The sequence below is a fragment of the Phyllostomus discolor genome, chromosome 8 (assembly GCF_004126475.2).
Source record: "Phyllostomus discolor isolate MPI-MPIP mPhyDis1 chromosome 8, mPhyDis1.pri.v3, whole genome shotgun sequence".
Lineage (NCBI taxonomy): Eukaryota > Metazoa > Chordata > Mammalia > Chiroptera > Phyllostomidae > Phyllostomus > Phyllostomus discolor.
Genome location: NC_040910.2, coordinates 67,995,963 through 68,018,083, shown reverse-complemented (window position 1 = coordinate 68,018,083; position 22,121 = coordinate 67,995,963). Strand labels below are relative to the sequence as shown.

Below are 22,121 nucleotides of genomic sequence, written 5' to 3'. Positions count from 1 at the left end.
AGCACAATATGGTGATCATTTGCTTATCTATCCCCTCCTTAAAGAAAGGGACTGTCTTCTTCATCCTTTATCTCAGCACTTACCATAGTGCTTGGTGGAGAGTAGGCACTAAATACATGGTTCTAGAACAGGATCATTAAGAAGAGGGTGGCAGCTGAGAGGAAGCTGAGGAAATGGGAGGGAGGGAATGGAGAGACAGTAGCAAGTGCAGAGTTTGTGCACCTCCCAGCCTAGGGTCAATGTCCCCTTCTTGTGCCTTGGAATCTGTGTTCTTGCTCCACTTCATCCATTGTGCAGTTCCAAGGAGACGCCCTCTGTCTTTCCCTCATGGAGAATCCTTGGTTGGGGTCACAAATGAATGGGATTGAATGGGCAAACTTGAGGACAATTTCTAAGCCCCACACTCTCACAACCTGCTCTCTGCCTTCAGCCTGAGCCCTCTGGACCTTGCACACAAGGCCAGGACAGGCAGGCAGGATCTGGACAGTGGTCACTACGTTTTGTTCTTATTTCCTCACCTTCTCCACCCGCACACACCAAAAAGGATAACTGTGACTCTCTCTTAGGATGGCCTCATGACTTTGAGAGCTAGACCTGGGCCTCACTCCACAGACCAGATCAGCAACCATACAGGAAGAGCCCACCCTCTGCAGCCCCTCACCCGGAATCCTGCCGGCTACAGCAGAGTCTTAGCGACTCAGACAGCTTTTCTAACTCTGCCCAATGCTGGGAGGTGGGGGGTGGGGAGGGAGTCCTGGGAAGAGGGAATAAGAGGGGCCACCCAGCGCTAGGGCTGTCTAGTGCCTCTGTGCATGCTAGAGGCGGGGCAGGAAGCAGAGTGCCCAAGGGGAAGAGAGTGCAGGCCCTGCTCACTGGTATCTCCGTAACTCACACAAGCCACCCGAACCCTGGCCTCAGTTTAGGAACCTGTAGCAATGGGTTTGACTTCATCTCTCCTCAGCAAGCGTCGCCGCTAGGGAGTGGCAAAGGCTTGCAGAAACCCCAACTCCATCTCTGGCAGCTCGCTGCCGGTAGGGTGGCACCCGCCGCCAGGGCTGGACCTGGCGCAGGAATGGAAGGTTTGGTCCTTCGCGGGCCAGCCACAGAGGCTACACTCTCGCCCTACTCCCGGCTCTCTCTCTTTGCCTGCCTGGTTCGCCTTGTTGATTAACGGGTGTCCTGGGCTTTGGTGATGCGGAGCTTCAAGTACCGCGAGGGGGAAGAAGCAAAGAGGAGCTCCCCCACCCCCCGCCCCGGGCGCCCGCGCGTGTAAACGTGGGCGGCAGTGAGCGGCTGCCCTCCCCCCATCCCCTCGCAGCGCTCCGGTGTGTGCGGGAGTGTGAGTGCGTGTGTCTCCTTCGCTCCTCTCGAATACGCTCCGGCACCAGTGCAGGCGGGGAGCCGGTGGCTGGTGGCTCCCGACTCGCTCGCTGCGGTCGCTGCGCTCCCGCCTGGCCGCCGCCTCTGCAGTCACAGCCGGGCATGGTGAGTGAGTGAGGTCCAGCCGCCGCGCTCCCCGAACCTGCCACCTGACCCCAGCCGCAGCCGGTTCCGTCCCAGAGAGCCAGCCTGCGGCGGGAGCGCGCTGAGGGGCGGGCGGTCTGGGGCTCCGGCAGCGGAGCAGCGCTCGGTGGGGCGGCTCGTGCGCCCTCGGTGGCTAGTGCGCCGGGCCGAGGAGACCCGTCTTGGGAGCGGGCTCTGCACCCCTCCTGGCCTGAGCCTCGCCCCTCGAGGACTGCGCGCTCCCTCCCCAGTTCGCTGCTCTCCTCCCGCCTCCGGAGCACCGGTCTCTCCACCCCGTGACCGGCTCCCTTTCTTGTCCCGCAGGACCTGCTCGGACGGGACCACGCCGCCGCCTCCCGGAGCTGCGCTTCGGGTCCTGCCTAAGCCAAGCCGAGCGCCGGGCTGTGCCGCTGCCGGCGGGGGATGGGGCTTCCCGGGAGGCGCGCCGAGCCCGCAGGGGGAGCGCAGAGCCGGCACGCTGCGTGAGAGGAGCAGAGCAGCCCGTGCCGGGCCGGTCTGTGCGGTCTGTGCGCACGGCGCGCCCCCGTCGCCGCTGCTGCCGCTCGCGCCTCGATGGCGCTGTCGCTCCGGTGCCACTGACTGCCCCGCGCCGCCAGTCCGGCCCGCGCGGCCGCCCTCGGAGCTCGCCGGCCGGGGGAGCGGCCTGCCGTGGAAGCTTACCCGCGCCCTCCCGCCCGGCCCCGCCATGGCGCCGCGGCGCCTCCTGCTGCTGCTGCTGCTCTCGCTGGAGTCCCTGGATCTGCTGCCCGGCGCCCGCGCCGCCCGCGGCCGCGCCGCCAACCGGACCCTGAGCGCCGGAGCAGCTGCCGTCGGGGGCCGGCGTCCCGGGGGCGCCCTGGCCCGCGGCGGCCGCGAGCTGAACGGCACCGCCCGGGCGTCCGGCGGCCCGGAGGCGGGGAGCCGGCGGGAACAGCCCTCGGCGGCGGTGGCGGCGGCCAGCGCGGCCGTCACCTATGAGACGTGCTGGGGCTACTACGACGTGAGCGGCCAGTACGACAAGGAGTTCGCGTGTAACAACAGCGAGAGCGGCTACCTGTACTGCTGCGGCACCTGCTACTACCGCTTCTGCTGCAAGAAGCGCCATGAGAAGCTGGACCAGCGCCAGTGCAACAACTACCAGAGCCCGGTGTGGGTGCAGACGCCCAGCACCAAGGTGGTGTCGCCGGGGCCCGAGAACAAGTATGACCCGGAGAAGGACAAGACCAACTTCACCGTCTACATCACCTGCGGGGTGATCGCCTTCGTCATCGTGGCCGGCGTCTTCGCCAAGGTCTCCTATGACAAGGCCCACCGCCCTCCGCGGGAGATGAACATCCACAGGTGAGAGCCCCCAGGCTCCCGTAGCCTCAACCCCTCTCAAGACGCTCTCCTTGTCCTCTTCACTCTTGGCATCGCCACGACTCCCCTCACTCTGTCAAGTCAGTTGCACCCTTGCTTCTTTGACATGCAGTAAATCAGCGTCTCTTGCACCCTCCTCTCCATTTCTTCGGAACTGGGAACACACGCTTGGGGTTGTAGGGGGGTTTCTAAAGTAAGGATTGGTGGAGTCCATGAAGTTTGAGTATAAGAATTTTACAAATTCTGTATTCCTGGATGGGGGTCCAGGGTTTAGTTTTTAGGGCACGTGGGCACTTTGGTGGAGGCTCTTAGTACATTTGGTTTTCTGAGTTAAACTGTAGCATCGTCTTCAATAAAGGGAATTGGCCAATGGTTGGAACCTTACTGAAAAGAGTACCAACTGATTTAGTGTAAACTGGATGGTGTTCGAAATGGGATCACTATACAAAGGATGCCTCCTGGGGGAAGAAGGAATAAAGATTTATCCTTTCCATGTTGACCAGGGGCAGATGGTGTCTCCACACATCCTGCCGAGTGGGCTGCTTATCTTCCGTGCTGAGCCCAGAGGACTTGTTCTTTTAAACCCTGTAGGCAGAACTCTGAGTTAACACTTCTTGCTGTGCTAAACCTGCTGGGCATCTTTCACTCCTTACACTAGGGAGGTGGTGGGGGCTGCCTCCTACCAAAACGTATACCAAGACTCAAAATATGTAGGTAGTCCATGGTTTCACCCTCACTGCCTCCTGCCCCAAAGCCCAGAGAACAGGAAACTGGCCTCTTTTTACAACGCAAGGAACCAAGCACCCAGGGGATGTAAACTTAGGTTTGCTTCCAGTCCCCTTGTGATGATGAATGGCTGGACGTGGTTGAACAGAGTCCTTTCAGGGAACAAACGCTGCCCTAGGGAATTCCTCCATTTCTGACACAGGAGGTGTGCACTGCCCCAATAACCAGGACCACCTCTCAAACCAGTCCTGCTTCTGAGTTTGCCTAGCAGTGCCCCACCCCCAAACCATAGACCTTTAACTCATCTTTGCACTCTGCTTGCTCTCCTTTTGTCCTGAGAACCTTCTTCCCTCATTGCTGTGGGCATTAGTCACCTGTACCTTGATGAAGAGGGGCAGATAGAAATTTCTGGGCATAATTTTTCCCCCTTGACACTGGGGATGCCGAGACAAGATGATACTCTCTGGCAGGTCTAATTGAGTCAAGTCCTCAAAGTGTGGCTACTTCAATACTGACAAGCACAGGTGTTGGAATTAGGATGCTTCCAGGAGTCCTGTGGATGGTCCTCATTTATCATCACTGGAAGGAGCCACTGCCCTCCATCCCAGGCCCATCCTATTTCTCAGGAAGTAAGTCTGTGACTGGACTAGTCCTGGGAGCTGATGGAGGAATTGTGACAAATGGTCTGTGGTCAGAGCAGGTTCTCAAATGCACATGGCAGATAGGATGAACAGCAAAATAAGGACAGCAGAGAGGATGGACAGCAAAATAAGGACAAGACGTTCCCTTCTTCAGGTCTTGTCTGATGAAGAATTCTGTTTGCTCACCTTGGAATGCAGAGAAGGAGCTGCCTGTGGGCATGCAGATATACCTGGTCCTTACCATCCCTCCGTTTCTGCTCTCAGCCCCAGAGGGCTGTCTCCTTCACCTTCTGTGGTCCTGGCCTCTTATCATCACACTGTCCACCCTGGCTATGGCCTTCTGGTTGATTCCCACAAACCTTTCTTTGAGCTGGTGTTCTCTGCTCTCTCAGAGAGAGTTGCCCCCTGGCCTGACCTTGCCACCTCCTACTGAGTTTATTCATCATCACCTAGAAGGATACTGATGGCATTTGGATATTGGCCTTGGCCTGGGTTCTTCTGGCTTGTGACTCTGGAGATGTCACGGTTCCTCCTGGTGTCTTCTCCCCTCCTTAAACCACTGATCTCCCCACCCTGCACTTGGGTATATAGGTGTATAGCTCAGTGATGATGCCATTGGGAGCACTTTTTCTCTGGGGTCCAGAAAGAGAGGGAACTATGGGAATGGAGATGAATTTCAGCCCTTGGACCATTATGTAAATATGGGATGCTTCTCCCTCAAATTCAACTCCTGATTTTATTCAGTTCACAGCACCTCCCCAGCAGCTGCAGTCTCGCCTGATCAGTGCTTTGGAAACCACATATTGGTGCTTGTTGGGTAGGGGACAATGCCCATCTCTGTGTCAGAGTCGGGGGAGGGAGACAGCATGAGGGAAAAAGCCATCTAGAACACTTCATGACTGACCTTGGGCAGGTGGGGGGAACTTATCTTTTAGTTTTGGGTAAGTCAGGCACACAGCATCTCCTGGCAACTTCCTCCCAGGCATGTCAGGGTGAGTGTGCGCATTTCAGGGAGCTGCTCACTGACTCATGGGGGTGCAGGTTACCATGCTCATCTCACTTTGCTCACACTTCACAGGTCACTGCTTGCTATTTTGGGGAGCAATATGTACAGAATGTCTTGGGGAATTGGGGTAGGAAACGGGAGAGAGTGATGGAGAAAGAGGTAAATATTTGCACCATAATGAGTTTTCCCTGAGGAGAATGGGGGATAAGAGAGAAAGCGTATTCTTCAGAGGGCAGTTGGGAAAGAGGGGCGTGCACTTGGTTACATAGTCCTTGAAATAGTTCACCAAAGACATTTCCTTTCTAAAAAGGCAAGGAGCTTATTTGTGTGTGATTCTCTCTGAAGATGGTAGCTGGGCAAGCAGGGGCTGAGTGAGGACACCTGCCTCAATGAAAGGGACATTGGTGGGAGTATTGGAAGGGGTGAAAATGAAGATGCTGCCCCAGGACCAACCATCTGCCTCGTCTTGGGTTCCCAGCCTGGCTGGCGCCCACCCCCCACAACCCCCCACTCTGCACCTCTACAGTGCCCATGCATTCCTTAGGTGTAGGTCTTCCTTTCACTTCTCCTGTTCCTTCAGGAAAGAACCGATTTAGACTTTTCCAGAAGTGATTAGATGTTGCCATCCTGTCTGTAGGGGGAAAAAACTACAGGGTCTGGCACAAATAGTACCCTCTTTTTATTAGAAACTCTTGTTTCAAAATCATAAGCATGTAATTCTGTAACATAACAATATCACACTCAAGCACGTCATATAATATTTAAGGTGACATGTTCAAATAACAACAATTATTATACCCATATCATTACCCTACCGACCAGCAGGTGTTACCTCTGCCGGACCCTCTATCAGCTCTCTGGTGATTCTAACAGATGGGCACACTCGTGCTGAGCAGGGAGGAGACAGAGATGGGCAGAGGAACCCACGCTCTGGACCTGGAGAGCCAGCCACACCCGGAGAAACACGGGGACCTGCCTTTCCCAATCAAAACCCCTTTTCCCACCAGGATCCCTGCCTCACCTTCCCCTTTTCACCTGCCCTGGTTGGGGCTCTAGCTGCTGGGCCACGGGCATCCACTGATTTTAAAGCCTTTTTTAAAGCATTTTTTTATTGATTTGAGAGAGGGATGAGGGAGGGAGGGAGGGAGGGAGAGAGAGAGAAAGAGAGACATTTCCTTGTTCCACTTATTGATACATTCATTGGTTGCTTCTTACATGCACCCTGACAAGGGTCTGAACCTGCAACCTTGGTGTATTGGAGACAGCGCTCTAACCCACTGAACCACCTCACCAGGCATCCACTGATTTCCATTTTATGAGCAGCTTCTGCAGTGCTTCCCTGGGACTGTGTGTTCAGTGAGGGGCTGTTGGTGTTTTCCAAGGGCAGGGGTTCTGCTCAGGAAATGCGCCAGGAGCCTGGCTTTCTTTTGACATTCATTCCATAGGAGCTGTTTCACATTCAAACCTGTTGCCCGCTTCTCTCCCCGAGTTGATTCATTAGTATCTTGGAGATGAGAATCATTCTAAGGGAGGAACTGTGTGGTTTTTTAAGAAATGGCTAATTACCAGATGGGTCAGGAAGCTGTTAGGATGCTTTAGATACTGTTGGTCGGAGCTGCCCTGCAACAGTGATGGGGTGGGGGGACGGAGGAATTTGGGGTGGTGGTGGAGAATTGCTTGAGGCTGTGGAGAAAAAACAGTAGGTAGATGGTTTTAGACAAAAGGAAAAAAGTACTAAGAGGTGACTCCTATAGTTGGCAGGAGGGTCCTTCCTCTTTGGCTTCCTCTGCTTATTTCTAGAGGAATCAGGGAGCACTTTGACTTTTTCTGCCTCTAGAAAGTAATTACAAATCCGAAGCTCTGTTTTTTCCTCACAGGCTACATGACTGTGGGACCACTTTGCTGACTGATTTAGTGAGTTCTCTTCTTGGGTTCTTGGGCAATGAATTGTCAGATCACTCCAAACCCTCCATTTGTTGAAGCACCATGGGCTCATTAGAATGAATTCCTCTGAACAGAGTCAGCTTGTTTTTTTTGCTTCAAATATAGCAGTTGGAAGGAAGAACAAAACCATCTTGCCTTGGCTGAAGGTCTTTGTCTTGCATGTTTTCCATTTTCTTTCAGTAAAAAAAAAGGTAGGAAAAAAAGCATGTAGGAAAAACAGTGAAATTGTGGAAACTTTAAGAAGGCATATGGAGGAATGGTTAGGAAAGGATACCAGGAGAACAGAAAGTAGTGGCAGTAGTAGAAGTAGGAAGGGAATCAGGTGAGATGTGGATGCTGTTGCTCAGAGGCTGTGCTCCATCTCTGACGCACCTGCAGCTACATGCATGTGTGTTTGTTCAGCAGAGGTGCCCTGCTCACGTACTGCGGGCAAGATATGTTGCAAACTGTAAAGTGGATGTTTCTTATCTTGGACACAGGAGACTAGCAGGGTTCATTCTTGATTCAGCAGGTCAGCAATGCAAATACTTTTCAAAAATTCCTGGATGTGGCAGTTCTCCCTGGTATGTTACTTGCTGTCTTTATGTCCTCTCCCACCCGACCCCACGCCCAGAACATATACATCTTTGTCCCTCTTTCCTACCCCAGACTCAGAGCACATGCATTTGAAGGAACCCGCTGCTAAGATACCAAGAGGTTACCTATAGTTCCAGGCTGCCAAGGCACGGGCAGAGAAAAAGTCCAGTGCATTCTTTTCAATCTATTTTAATGAGAAATCAGATTGACTGTGCAGTCGATTCAGATCAATTGTGTGGGAAGCAGTGGTTAAGACAGCTGAAAAAGTGAGCTGATAGAAAGCGGCTTATTCACTGGCCCCAGCCAGACATGCCTATGGATCCGGAAAAGAAGGGAGCCACACCAAAAGAAGCTTCCTTCTTCTGGTTTCACTGCCTGATTTCTCAGGGCCTGGCAGGATTGCCTTTACATCTTAACTTTCTGGCTTCTTTTCTGTGGTTGGCGAGAACCTCGGCCACTTGTTGGAACTAATGCCCAGCTACTGGCTACTGGCTGTTACCTCTCTTCTTCCCTGCCACACTCTCCCCATTGTGAGTCCTGGGTGATCTGTTTTTGAAATTGTGGTTAATTCAAGTGCATTGTCTTATAATTTTTGTTATATCCCTTGACAATATGTATCTTGTGGAACCACAGAATTACGGCTTGAACTTTTGGGTGTAGAAGATGCCTGCGACTGGTGATGGAGAGAGGGACTCCGACAGACTCTACTAGGGACTAGGTTCAGTTCACTTGTAAAATGCCTTCTGCTGTGATTTTTTTCTCTCTTTTTCCTCTCTTGGGAAACTCAAAGCCATTATATTTCCCTGAGTCACATTTGTGACCTCATATGCCTAGCATCTTCTTTTGCAGATATTGCAGGGAGGAGAGAGAGGTTGGTGGAAGAGTTGACCAGCAAACCCCCAGAGGGTCTCAGCCCCTCAAGAGCAGGCTCATTTCAAAGCCATTCAGGACAGATTGCTAACCTTGTATGTTACAGTTATTCTTATTTCTCTTCTCTGTCTTCTCTAGAAGTAAAAGCAGAATGTTCTGAAAAGGCAAAGGAGCACTCTTCTCTTGTCATCCATTACAAATCATAGAACTTTGTTTTTTATTGTTGACACTATTACAGACGTCCTCCATTACCTCCCCCTCTGTCCCCCTCCACCCAGCCTCTCCTTTGGCCTTTACCACATTGCTGTCTGTGTCCATGGGCTACGCCCGCATGCATATATGTTCTTTGGCTAATTTCTTCCAGTCTCCCCCACCCCTCTCCCCTCTGAGATCTGTCCGTCTGTTCCATGTATCCATGCCTCTGGTTTTCTTTTATTCATCAGTTTATTTTGTTCATTTGATTTCCCATAGAGTGAGATCATATGGTATTTTTCTTTCTCTGACTGGCTTAGTTCACTTAGCATAATAGTCTCCAGGTCCATCATGCTGCCACAGATGGTAAGATTTCCTTCTTTTTTTACAGCCACATAGTATTTCATCGTGTAGATGAACCACATCTTTTTTATCCATTCATCTGCTGATGGGTACTTGGGCTACTTCCAGATCTTGACTGTTGTAGATAACACCACTATGAACATAGGAGCATAGAATTTTTATTGTAGTTGTCACTTAACCTAACTTCCTATTTCTATAAGTGAGACAACTAAAGTGCGGAGAGGCTGGATTCCGATGTCAATGTTTCCCAGCTCGTGGTGAGTGAGCCCAGTCTAGAAGAAGCCAGGGGCCAGCATTCCTCCCACGGTACTGCACAGCCTCATCTTGCCCAGGGCAAACCTATTCTGCTTTACTTCACATACATATTTCTTAGTCATAATGAAACAACTTGCAGATTAGAGATGTGAGTGACAGCTTTCCTACATTTTTCAGCCTTCCCTCATTTAGGTCTTCCATCCAATAAAATGATTTCCGTTCATCTTACCTGGCCTTTTTGCAGTTTTTCTATTTATCTTTTTAAAAGGCTAATAGCCCGATCTAAGCATCATCAGATCTGATAATACAGACCATTGAGGACGGAAGACATGGCACAAGCCAAAGAGTTGTGAACCCTGTCAGCGTGTCACTGAATACAACCGTGAGCAGAAATAGAAATCTTAATTAAAATTGGGTTTGTGAATGCACATGCATTTTCTCTTTCTCCCTCTGTCTCTCTCTCCCCATCTCTCCCCCTTTTCCCTTCTCCCCCTCCCCCTCCCTGCCTCCGCCCAGAGATGGGTGAGAATACTGAGACTCACCAGAGCACTGAGTGTCAGCTTTCCAGACACCAGCTACCTCCAGGCATCCTGTGGGCCTGCGTGTGGATGATTTCAGGCTTGTCCTCCAGGATGGCCCCGGCATGTCTAAGACAGCATTTTGAGCCACAGACGTGCATCCACTTGGGCCAGTCCTGCCCTTTCTCAGCTCTGGGCCTGGACAGCTCAGGGCGCAGGTGAATATAGGGTGAGGGGTCCAGAGAAGTTACTGGCAGGATGGCTAAGGAAGCTGGACATTTGGGTCCTATTGTTACGTGAAATTAATCTCTGTGGCATGCATTTTGAGGCCTTTGCCTGCAGTGTGCCTGATTCTCCCTTTGAAAGAACCAGGGCATACGAATCCTAATGTGTCTTTCTTCTGAGCAGTCACCTTGGGAGGCTGCACACTGACGCTTCCCAGGAAAATGTTGCCACCGTTCCTCTCTTGGAAGTGCTTTCAGAGCCCACAGCACGTCATTGTGACTCTGTGTAATGGTAGCATATTTTTATCCTCTCAGGGTAGATTTGATTCTTGTAAGCAGCAATAAGTCGTGGGGCTGAGGCCAATGAATGAAATAGGTGATCGGCTGGTTATTCATCAGAAATAAAGAGTGCCTCCAGTAATGAGACCTGCTCTCCTAGGAGCTGCGACAGCTGTCTCCAAAGGCAGGTGCCCGGAGGAGGCGTTTCCGTAATGAACGGCAGTCCTGCAGACCAGGGCTTGGCTCTCCATGGGGACCCCTTGGAGGGGCCACTTCTCTTGTGGAAGCATAACTACTGACTGGCCTGAAGGAAATCAGCTTCGTGCTGTGTCACTGTTGGGGCCGACAGTGGAGAAATTGGAAGAGGGGAAAAGAAAAGAGATGAATGTGCAGAAAACAGCTCAAATAACTGCCCAGAAAGGGTGGGGAACAAAAAGAGAGAATGCCCCACATTCCTGCATGAGACAATGGACAGAGAGCTCAATTTAGATTCCTAATGTGATTCTGAGGGTAAAGGGACCCAATTTCTCTGGGATGCATGTGGCCAGGTGTGGGGTCAGAGCTGGGCATTCTCCAAGCTCCCTCTTATGTCCATTTAAATGCCATTGCCTCTGCAATTTGGCATTCAGATGAGGTTACCACTTGGGCCAGGCAGCCATTGATGAAGTAAAAATGTTGGCAAACACAGGAAGATGGGCTCCCAGGGGGCATTGCAAGTAGATCCCAAATGTGTATTGATGGTGCCTCCCCAGGCTCTCCCAAAAGTTCCTTCATTTGATGACATTGATCACAGCAATGGAGCATGGGTGGGAGAGCTGAGTTTTGGGGCAGGTGATGTGGGGCCTCCAGGTGCAGATGTTATTGCCAGTACTAGCTCCTCTTTGCAGCTGGAGCAGCAGGCTGTGCTGCTATGAGTGGGATGGTGTTCCTTCCTCTGCGTCAGGGTTAGTGGGTGGGATGGAGCTGGGAACAGGTGTCACTACCACTGCACGGGCTAGGAGAGAGCCTCTGACCCTACTGAGCCCTCAAAGGGCACTCCTGGCCATGCTGGGAGGGGTCAGGGCTGTTCTGTGACTGGGGAGCCCCTTTGCCTCTGCTCAGGTGAAAGTAAGCATCTGCCAAGAGCTTACACAAACTCATCACCCTGCAACCCCAGAAAGCCAGTGTTGAGGAGAATGTGAGCTTTCAGTTAGGTGAGGACTCAACAAAGAAAATATAAAAGCCAAAATCAAAATGAAACATCTTGATTTTGATTGAGGAAAAAAAACCCAAACATAAAAATCTTTTACAGTATTTAAAGAGCCCAGGGCAATTCTGGATGAGCCCTAGCTCCCGAACGTAATAGGGGAGCTAGAGAAAACCATGTGTAGGGCGAGGGTGGGGTGTAGCAGGGAGGGAAGCACTTAGGAGTGCTCCCATTCTCCAGAGCTTGCTCCATACTGGCACCCTGCTAAGCACTTGACTGGTGGTGTCTTATTGCATTCTTCTGTCACCCTCTAAGTGTAGGTGCTCATTTAACAGATTAGGAAATCAACTCAAAGAGGCTTAGTGTCTTGTTAAACGTCATACAGCAAGTACATGGCTGGTCTCCATTTCCTTGGGGGGCCAGTAGGACAGCTAGCTCTCATCTGCCTGGATGTAAATTGTCAGCGATACTCAGATTACTTGAGAAAGCAAAGACCCACCTGCTTGTGCCCTGGGACAGGTTGTCACCATAAGGGACTGGAAGACAAATGGCCTTCTGATGAGGTGCCTCAGAACTGGGCTGATGACCTCACTCACACTGCATGCTGGGCACCAAGGGGCCCTGGGTGGCCTAAGGGCTCTTTTTCAAGAATAGATATTGGCTGAGAATAGTAAAGGCGATACAAAGAAAATATAAAAGCCAAAATCAAAATGAAACATCTTGATTTTGATTGAGGAAAAAAAAACCCAAACATAAAAATCTTTTACAGTATTTAAAGAGCCCAGGGCAATTCTGGATGAGCCCTAGCTCCCGAACGTAATAGGGGAGCTAGAGAAAACCATGTGTTGGGCGAGGGTGGACCTTGGGCCATTGCCAGTTTTATTACTGTGATGTACAGCTCACAAACGGCTCCATTTATCACACTCGCCCCACCCCTCTTATAACATCTAGCACTGTGCACACAAGACACAGAATTTCAGCCAGTTCATTTCTGCTTCCTGCTCTAGCTCTGTTCTTTTCCTGTCTTGATTCTCTTTGCCCTGCTTCCCAATTCCTTGCTCGTTCTGTTTCTTGTGCCCTCAAGCCCTCTGTCCTGAAAGGCACATGAAGAGGAAGGTACCCCTGGAAACCCCATGAGCCCTGGGATCCACTCTCAAGCTCCGATTATCATGGTCAGGGGTGGGGCTCCAGGGCAAGGGCCCTGACCAGCGTGCTTATCCAACTTAAGTGGCTGTTTCCTTGGCTCTCCCCAGGATCGTGGGCTTCTGTGCACTGTTTTCAGCCGTGACCCTGGCTCATTCCCCTCCTAGTCAAAGGGCAGGAGGACCCTAGATCTTCCTTGTGAAAAGCAACTGTTCCCCATCTCAAGACTCCTGGCACCTGAGTTCTGACCAGGCTTGGTGACTACAGCCTTGGCCCTGCTCCCCAGCAGCGTTTGGGAGAAGAGTCGCTGCTTTCTGCAGGCTTCCCAAACACTCTCATTATTCCTTTTTTTTTTTTTTTTTGGCATTTGGTCTCGTGTTCCCATTAGCTCCGACATTAAAGTCTCATTACTTGGGACATCTGTCCTCTGGACATATTTGTGATTGCCTTAGCCAAGTGTCCTCTTCTGGGAGGTATGCTTTCCATCCATAGTCACCCGTTCACTCTTCTCTGGGGTCTGCTGCTCCAAGGACGGATCTGGACCCGGAGAGGGAGTGCCTGGGCAGGAGGTGTGGCTGTTCATTTTGAGTGATTTCTGAGAGTGTGTGGCAGAGCCTTTGGAGCTCCTGGGAATACAGGTCGGCAGGGAGGAGGCTGGCTCCATAATAGCAAAGAAGTTGCCAGGACAGCTTTTCTTCTCCAGTCCCAGGATCAGTCTCAGATCCCATCAGTAGGGAACGCTGATTTCCAGGCAGCTTTGCTGAGCATGAAAGAGCCACGTTAACCCACCTGCCTGAGAGGACAGGGCCTGAGGCCCAGCCCAGGCACTGGGCTGCTCTAGGACATGCAAAAGAACAGGATTCCAGCCTCCGTGTTGGACTAGCAGTTGGCCCTCCCTGACTTTTTACTGCATCCTAAGAAATTTGCCTGAGTTTTCCAGGGATTGTTGTCCCATTGGCCTAGAAGGCTCTTCATGCTGTGGGAACTCACACAGCTTTTCTGTTCGTAGATAATCAGCAGCCAATCTCACCCACCCCTGTGCCAGCCCCTCCTCCCCACCTCCAAGCATTTGCAAAGAGAATCCAGGAAGTTTTAAGAGATCAGTCACTTCTCTTTCTCTCTCTCAAGTCGCATCATTAAAATGTTTCTTCTTGTTCCTTTCAGTGTCTTTGACCAGTGTTGCTTCTGTCTCCATCTGTCCTTCTTTTGATTCTTGCTCACTTCTGTTGAGTGTGTCCCCTTCCTCTCTCCCTCAGGTCTCCTTCTTGAACTTACTTGTCCTGCTGTAACTGCATCAGCTTGGACACTGCACATTCAAAATTTCTGCACCTTGGACCTGGGCAAAGTTGTTTTCCTTTTCTCTCTCTGATAAAAAGCTGTGATGAAGAGATTAATGGCTCAGACAAGACTGCAAGGATTGTGCAGGGCACGTACAGCATTCAGAAGGACAGGTTTTTTTTCAAGTAGGCTCCTCCATAGACAATTGGTCTGCTAATTACAAATCATTCTTATCTGTTCAATAGAGTAGCTCTCCAAAGATCAGGTGTTTTGTTTTGTTTTGTAATCCTGCAATGGCTCAGGAAGCAGTAAAAATGCATTTCCTTTAAAGTGTTCTGTAATTTCCATGTCTGTTTCATTGATTGGGATTAGCCTGCCCCCATTTCTGCTGATTGGTGATGCTTGACTCTAGGCTGCTTCACATTCCCTTTTTAATTCCTCTCAGGGGCTCCTGCTAATTTTCCCCTTTTCTTGTTCCTTTTCTTTTGTCCAGAAACTCACTCCCTTTTGGCTCTGAGAATTTTGTTACAGATTATGCCACAGCCCCCCAGTGAGGGCTCACTTCCTTCTCTCCTCATGGAATGACCAGCTGGGCAGAAGAGGTTAGCAGCCTGGGAACAGAGTTAGCACCACTTGCTCTGTCTCTGGGGCATAAGGGGACACTGAGTTCTGTCTTCCTCAGTTTCCTGTGCTGCTTGAGGAGCCTGCTCCTGCATTACTGTTTCCAACCCCCCTTTCTGGATTCAGGGGACAGCGTCACACCTACTGCAGGGTATGACAGGATGCACTTCTATAGTATCTGGGTCCCTTATGGAAAGCACTTTGACTCCTCTCCCTTTGCTAGCTTATGCAGCTCTTGAGAAAGACCTAGCAAAGCAACATGTGGGTCTCAGTCATTTAAACACAATTTAAACATCTAAATATTATTTGGGGGGAAATTGGCCGGTCTCCAACCATAGGCACCAATCCATCTCCTCCACCACGATGTCGAGGGGACAAGTGTGTTTGCCTATTTTGTTCATTCCTGTGGTGTAGTGACTAGAGCAGTGCCTGGCACAAAGTGGGCGCTCAGTAGCGATGACTGAGTGAATGAATGACTTAATCAAAATGGAGAGGATTTGGGGTGGTCTTTCCTCATACATTCCACCCTTCTGATGGTTGCAGTGATACGAAGGTACTTGAGCTTGGAAATTACAATGCTGTTTATAATTTTTTTAAGAAAGGAAGGAAGAAAAAAAAGGAAGAAAGAAAAGAAAGCAAAAGGGAGGTGGGAAGAATGAACAAAAAATAACCGAATTCTTTGCAGAAAATGTTGCCCTGGCCAATTTGATCCATTTGCCCTTTTATGCCCCAATAAAATCCTGATTTGTTTTACTCATGATGTGAATCCCTTTGCTTTTCACTGGGACTTTATCTTGAGGCATCCTTGCACATTCTTGGAAGCATAATTTGTGACAGCCTTGCAGAAAGGAGCAAACAGACACTTTCCTTGCATTTGGCTCACAAAGTCCAAGTTGAAGGTGCAGGAAAAACTTGTGTGTGACCAGATACATTCGCATCCTTGGGCCTGAGTAGGAAATACGGGTGTGACTAGTCCCTTCCAGGATGACCCATGGCCCCAGCCATGCCATGTGGCAGCTCACTCTCCATGCCAAGAGTTTTGCCATCTGGTATTGTTGAGACAGTCCTCCAAGACTTCCCCTTTTCCACCTGTGCTTTTGTTTTGGTCTTATAGGCTGAGCCTCTGTAGGCACTGGGAGATTGTATTTGGATGTATTTAATTAATGAAATACTTACATAGTGCTTACTAGGTACCACATTCTGTTCCAAGTGCTCTACAGATATTAACTCATTTAATCTCCATAATAACCCTAAGAGGTAGACATTATTCTTGGCCTTATTATTTTGGCCTTGTTTTTTCAATGAGGAAACAGAAGCAGAAATTACTTAAGTAGCTAGCTAACGATGAACACTGTATCCAAGGGGCTGGCGTTCTGACCTAGGCACTCTGGCTTCAGAACTCACATGTTTAACCACTAGGCTATACCACTTCATTTTGCCTCACCCATAGATTTAGGTCCATGCCCAGAGCAAATCAAGAAGATGACACCAACAGTAACAACAATAACAGCAGCAGCAGGTACATTTATTAACTCATCCATCACCTGGCTGCCGAAGTGCTAGAACAAATCTTGGTAGCATCTTTGTTTCCTTAGCTCTGAGTGGGAGCTGCACTGGACACATCCAGATCTTTAATTCATTCTCAGACAAACAATCCAAATATTTCTGAAAAGTCTGCACTTCTTGTTGATGTGACCCAATTTCCCAGGCATGGGTGAATTTTCCTATGATTGATGAGTCAAGGAATGTAGTGTGTGGAAATGATGCTATTGGGGATGAGTGGGGCCCCAGGGGACCACATCCACCCTGCCTGGGTTGTGGCTGGCACAGAGCGACAGGCCAGGACAGGCGCCCATCAGAATGGAGTGACTAGCTCTGCTTGCGTGAAAAACAAAGCAGGCAAGCTGCGCTTTTGCTTGCTGAGTTCCGTGATGTTTATTGGCCACGATGAATTCCAATTGTGCGGGCACAACTCAGACCTGCAGAACAGCTCAGTGCAGATGCACAAACATTGTTACCACAACAAAGAGAGCACTCCATCCCTTCGGAGCCTGTCTGCGAAGAGAGCGGTCTTATGCGCACACAAAGCCGGCAGCTGTGTCTTTCAAGTGGACCGCGAGAGAACCAGGAATAAGGAGAACTAAATTAACCCATTCTCCTTGGGCCATGTTTATTAAAAATATATTCACTTCTCTTGTCTGGGGTGCATATTTCAGAGAATAAAAGGCCCCTGACTGCCCAGTAGAGAAGTATGAGGATGAGGTTTCAGAGGACGCTCGTAGTTCCCTGGGTGTCAGTGTCAATGTCAAGTGGAAACTCAGTTCCTGGGACTCACACAACCAACGTTTATTTAACTGGAAGAGGATGTCTACACTCTACTTTTTAGAAAGCCAGATGAAGTAGCTGTCTATGAGAGATTTACTTAAAGGAAAAAATACAACCTTCCATGGCTTATCCTGCAGTTTTCATATGAATAGCCTCATTTCCTAGATTGTCTGCACTTCACTTAATTTTCTCAGTGAAGAGAACTAAAAGTTAGACTGGTGGCTACTCATGGAAAAACCTTGCATTCTTTTAAAAAATGTCTATTCAGTGTACTCAACTTAATTAGACAGGAATGCTTTTAGACAATTCTTCAAAAACAAGAGTGTTCTCATTAGTCCTTAAGAATAGGAACATGAACCAGGATTGCGTATCCAGGGAGTTTGTCTATCTGGCCTTCTATCATACCTATCCAACAACATAAATTGCTTCCTACTCCAGATGAAGAGAAAGTGCATGATTAGAGGTCTAAGGGAACCAGCTTGCCTTGCCCTTGGGACCGGAAAACTGACTGAATAGTAGCTGGACTCACTTTCTCCCTTCCGTGTTATTCAAATGGCTCAGAAATCCTAACATTGCAGTCAAGGAGCTGGTTTCCATTCATTCCTCTTTAGTGACCAGTGATATTTGCGGGGTCCCCATGGAAAGCATTTAGTTCAGATCAAAAAGCTTAGCAGATGAACTAGGGATCCCCAGTTTCCCAACTTAATGTGAGGAACCTAAGTTTCACCATTTGATCACTGAATGAAAATTGTAACAAAAAATTCCAAGGTTGTTTTTTTTTAAGATTTTACTTATTGTTTTTAGAGAGAAGGGAGCAGAAGGAGAAAGAGAGGGAGAGAAACACTGATGTGAGAGAAAAACATCGATCAGCTGCCTCTCATACATGCCCCAAATAGGGACCAAACCTGCAACTCAAGTACGTGCCCTGACTGGGGATTGCACCTTTTGCTTTGCGGACTGACGCCCAACCAACTGAGCCACACTGGTCAGGGCTCAAGGTTTTGTTTTTCTTTTTCTTTTTCTTTTTTTGGAGGGGAGAGGGCACCTTTTTGCTACATTTGTTTTAAGCTTGGAGTCTCTGTGAAGCCTATGGATTACTGGCTAGAGAGGGCAAAAAGCTTGGTAAAGCAGGACTCCTCACTCTGGTTTCATGCAGAGCAAGAGTGTAGTGAAGTGTATTGGTGTTTTACCCAGAATTTCATTGGACAAAAATGTTGCCTGGTAGAACCATGTAAAAACTTTCAAAGCTGTTGTTGTCGATAACTCACTGAAATGAGTAGACCTGGACAGTTGGAGGCAGCTGGGTTCTGTCTGGGTAGATTTTTCCACTGCAGATTGCACACTCTGAAACCATGTGTTCAGAAACCATTGCAGGGATATAGTAGGAGAAAAACAAATGTGATTAAGTGATGGACTGTTAGACCAATGGGTGGGTGGGTGGGTGCGTGGATGGATGGATGGATGAATGGATGGATAATTCAGTGGTATGAGCCAGCCTCCATAGTTTAACCTACCTATGTTTGAAATCTCAATTTACCATTTACTAGTTGTGTAACTTTGGGGAAGATAGCAAATTTCTCAAAACCTTAGTTTTTCTCAGGAGTAAAATGCAGCACCTGCCATAAAAGGTTGTTGTGGGAGTTCTATCATATACAAGTAAGAGTTTAGCATATATAGTAACTGACATATAGTTTCTGACACATAGTAACTGCTTAATGAGTGATAGCCTTCAATTTCCCAAGCAGGCAAGGCTGTGAAACAAAATTATGAACAAGGTTTTGTTTATTTTCCTGTTGTTAAGGGGAATCATGTGCTATTTTCAGAAAGATTTCATGTCTTGAATGCAGGTGGCAGCACATCAAAATGTTGATCGGGCTTGGTCCCTGGTGTTGGGACAACTCAACGTGCAGGAAATTCAAGTACACTTCCATTTCCTTGGGACCACTGACAACCTCAACCAAAGTTTCAGGCAAATAAATAATTGGCTTTGACCTGAATCACTCATTTACTAATTGTTTCACCATGTTTCCAAATTAACTAGCATGTGCTAAATTAGCAGGACCAGGTAGAGAGACCGGGAGGCTCTGTTCAAGCTGTGGGCTCACAGCAGAGTGTGATGTATGTGAGAGGTAGTCCTGGTGAGCAGGACACCCAGGCTCAAGCCACAAGCCTGGGCTCAGATTCCTGTTCCGTCATGGCCTAGTCCTGGGGCTAGGACTAGCCTCAGTCCTGGGGCTAGTCTGAGCCTCAGTTTCTTGGTAAAAATGGAGGTGAGGATCAGTAGCTACAAAGGTCACAGGGTTAGTAAGAGCATCACAGTGGATAAGGAAGATGAACCTATGTAGGAACTAAGTGCTATCCAAATGGAAGGTAGCCACCTCAATCATGCAGATGGTTAGTGTACAGATGTACTGAAGGTCACGGATGTTTCCTGGCCTGAAGGATCAGAATGACTGCTCTCCTTGCTCAGGTTTGCCGCCCAGTTAATTTACTTTCCCTGGCCCACCACACACCAACACAAGCCAGCCAAGGGATCCACGTGCGGAAGGGAGCTGAGAATGAGGCAGTTATCCAGATAATTCAGGCAGAAAGAGGTTTTTTATTTTAAATAAAAATGCATGTAGGTATTGCAGCCAAAGTGGCACTGGGGGAGGAGAGATGGGAACGGGCAGGACACTGAGCCGTGGGGGGCAGAGAACCTGTCCTCAAGTCCTCCCTTGCCCCCCTCTGTCTTTCTCCCTCCAGTTCTCTTTCCCCCAGTGTCTCTCGCCTTCTGAATCACTTTGTTTCTCTGAATTTCTCTGAGACTATTACTCATTTTGTCTCTCACTCCTTCTACCTACTTCTCTCTGTCCCTTTGATTCTGTGCCCCCCCACCCTCAGTCTCTGTCTCACTCCCTGGTCCCTGAGCTCTCTCTGCCGTGCTCATTCTCTTTCATCTGTTTGGCTCCACCTCTGTCCACCTCTGTCCTCCTCTCCCCTTCCTCTGTCTGTCTCTCTCTGTCTCTGTCTGTCTGTCTGTCTCTGTCCTCTCCTTTAGGGAGTCTGTGCCTCTCAGACCTGAAAGCTGCCACCTGCTGTTTTATAGAATCTGTTCCCTGTTCCTCAGTGACCAGTTTTTTTTCCTGCGGTTAGAAAGTAGCTCAGGCCTTAACCCATTTCCTCTGGCGTATCCAAATTAATTAGGTGAGACTGGGATCGCACATTTCAGAATTAGAATAATATTTATCAGGCTCCCTGGAGAGAAGAGGATGGAAGATGGAGAGGAATGGGAACAAGGAGGGGGGTCAGGGAGCTTAGGGGTGGAGGAGGGGGCTAGCAGAGGGGGTCACTCCTAAGGACATACCGTCTGGGGATTAGGGCCACCTTTCCAGTTGTCAGAGGGCACTGGCAAAGGATGAACCTTGGAGGATGTTGAGACCTGAGGACACACTGACGGCCCAGAGCCCAGGCTCTTTCCTCTGGGACCCCCATTTCAGTGTGCCGAACTCCACTGCGTGGCAGAGCCCAGCCCTGCCTCCAGTCTCCGTTTGGGCTGCTCAGGAGGCCCCTGTCTAACTGGACTGTGTTGAGCCCTCATCTGAGACCCACTTCATCTAGTGCTATATTGATGTAAGTCAGGGTTCTTCACCCCTGCCACTGCTAACATCTGGGGCCATGCAATTCTCTGTGCTGGGCTCTCCTGTTGGACATTGCTGATGTCCAAGGTTGACACGGAGGATGACTGATGCAGGTTCAGGCTTGGCCTACTGAAAGCAGTGGACTCAACCACAGGAACCCACACTCCAGGTACATAGGAGTCCCGACAAACTTGGGAGACAAGAAAAAGAAAGAAAAATAATACAAACCTTTGTTTTATAATATTAGCTTTATTGATATATATGTGTGTGTGTGTGTGTGTGTGTGTATATATAATTCACTTACCATAAAATTTACTCTTAAACTTTAAACTGTACAATTCAGTGATTTTTGTACATTTAGAGTTGTCAAGGTACCTATCACTACTACCTAATTCTTGAACATTTTCACCTTCCCCCTCAAAGAAACCCTACACCTCGTAGCAGTCCTTCTCCATTTCCCCCTCCCCCAGGCCTGGGGATGCAAACCTGCTTTCTCTCTCCATGGATCTGCCTAATGTGGGCATTTTACATAGACGGAATATTTAACATGTGGTCTTCTGTGACTGGATTTTTTCACTTAGCATGATGCACAATGCGTTCAGAGTTTATTCATGTGATAGCGTGCATCAGTACATCATTGCTTTTTAAAAGCCGAACAATAAATAATCCATTGTGTGAACACACCACGCTTTGTGTCTCGTTCATCAGGAGGTACACGCAGGTTGTTCCCACCTTTTGGCTATTATTAACAATGCTGGTATAAACTTTGATGTACAACTTTTATGGGGATGTATGTTTTTATCTCTCTTGGGTGTATACCTAGGAGTAGAATTGCTAGGCCATACGGTACCTCTGTGTTTAACATCTCGAGGATCTGCTCAACTCGTTGCCAAAGGGCCCGCACTGTCTCGTGTTCCCTCCAGCAGCCTATGAAGACTCTGACCTCTCTGCGTCCTCGCCCACCTCTGCTTACAGCTGTTTCAGCGGGTCTGAGGGCATCTCATTGTGGGTTCCATGGACATTTTCCTGGTGACTGACGGTGCTGAGCTGCTCTTCATGTTACCTCTTTAGAGAAATGTCTGTTTATATCCTTTGTCTGTTTTTAAATGGGATTGTTTTATTATTGTTGGATTTTAAGAGTTCTTTACGTATTCTGGATATGTCTCATCAGAAATATGATTTGCAAATATCTTCTCCCATTTTATGGGTTATCGTTCATTTTCTGATGCAGAAAACTTTATGATGAAGTCCAATTTATCATTTTTTTCTTTTGTTGTTTGTGCTTTTGGTGTTGTAGCTAAGAAACCATTGCCAAATTTATGCCATGAAGACTTACTTCCATTTTTCCTAAGAGTTTACAGTTTTAGCTCTAATATATAGATCTGTGATCTGTTTTGAGTTAATTTTTATGTAAGGTGTGAATTAAGAGTCTAGCTTTATTCTTTTGCTTGTTGATATGCAGTTGTGCAAGCATCATTTGTTGAAGAAATTG

General features: G+C 48.9%; 1 protein-coding gene across 2 annotated transcripts in view; it reads left to right on the top strand.

Annotated features, from left to right (window-relative positions):
- Window positions 1–1,392: 1,392 nt before the first annotated feature.
- Window positions 1,393–22,121, top strand: part of SHISA6 (shisa family member 6) — a 277,777-nt gene continuing 257,048 nt past the window's right edge. For both annotated transcript variants that reach the window (XM_028534415.2, XM_028534414.2), the window contains exons 1-2: window positions 1,393–1,485; window positions 1,828–2,844. In XM_028534415.2, the coding sequence (XP_028390216.1) occupies window positions 2,210–2,844 (635 nt within the window). In that variant the 5' untranslated portion in view covers window positions 1,393–1,485; window positions 1,828–2,209. The remainder of the gene's footprint in view (window positions 1,486–1,827; window positions 2,845–22,121) is intronic.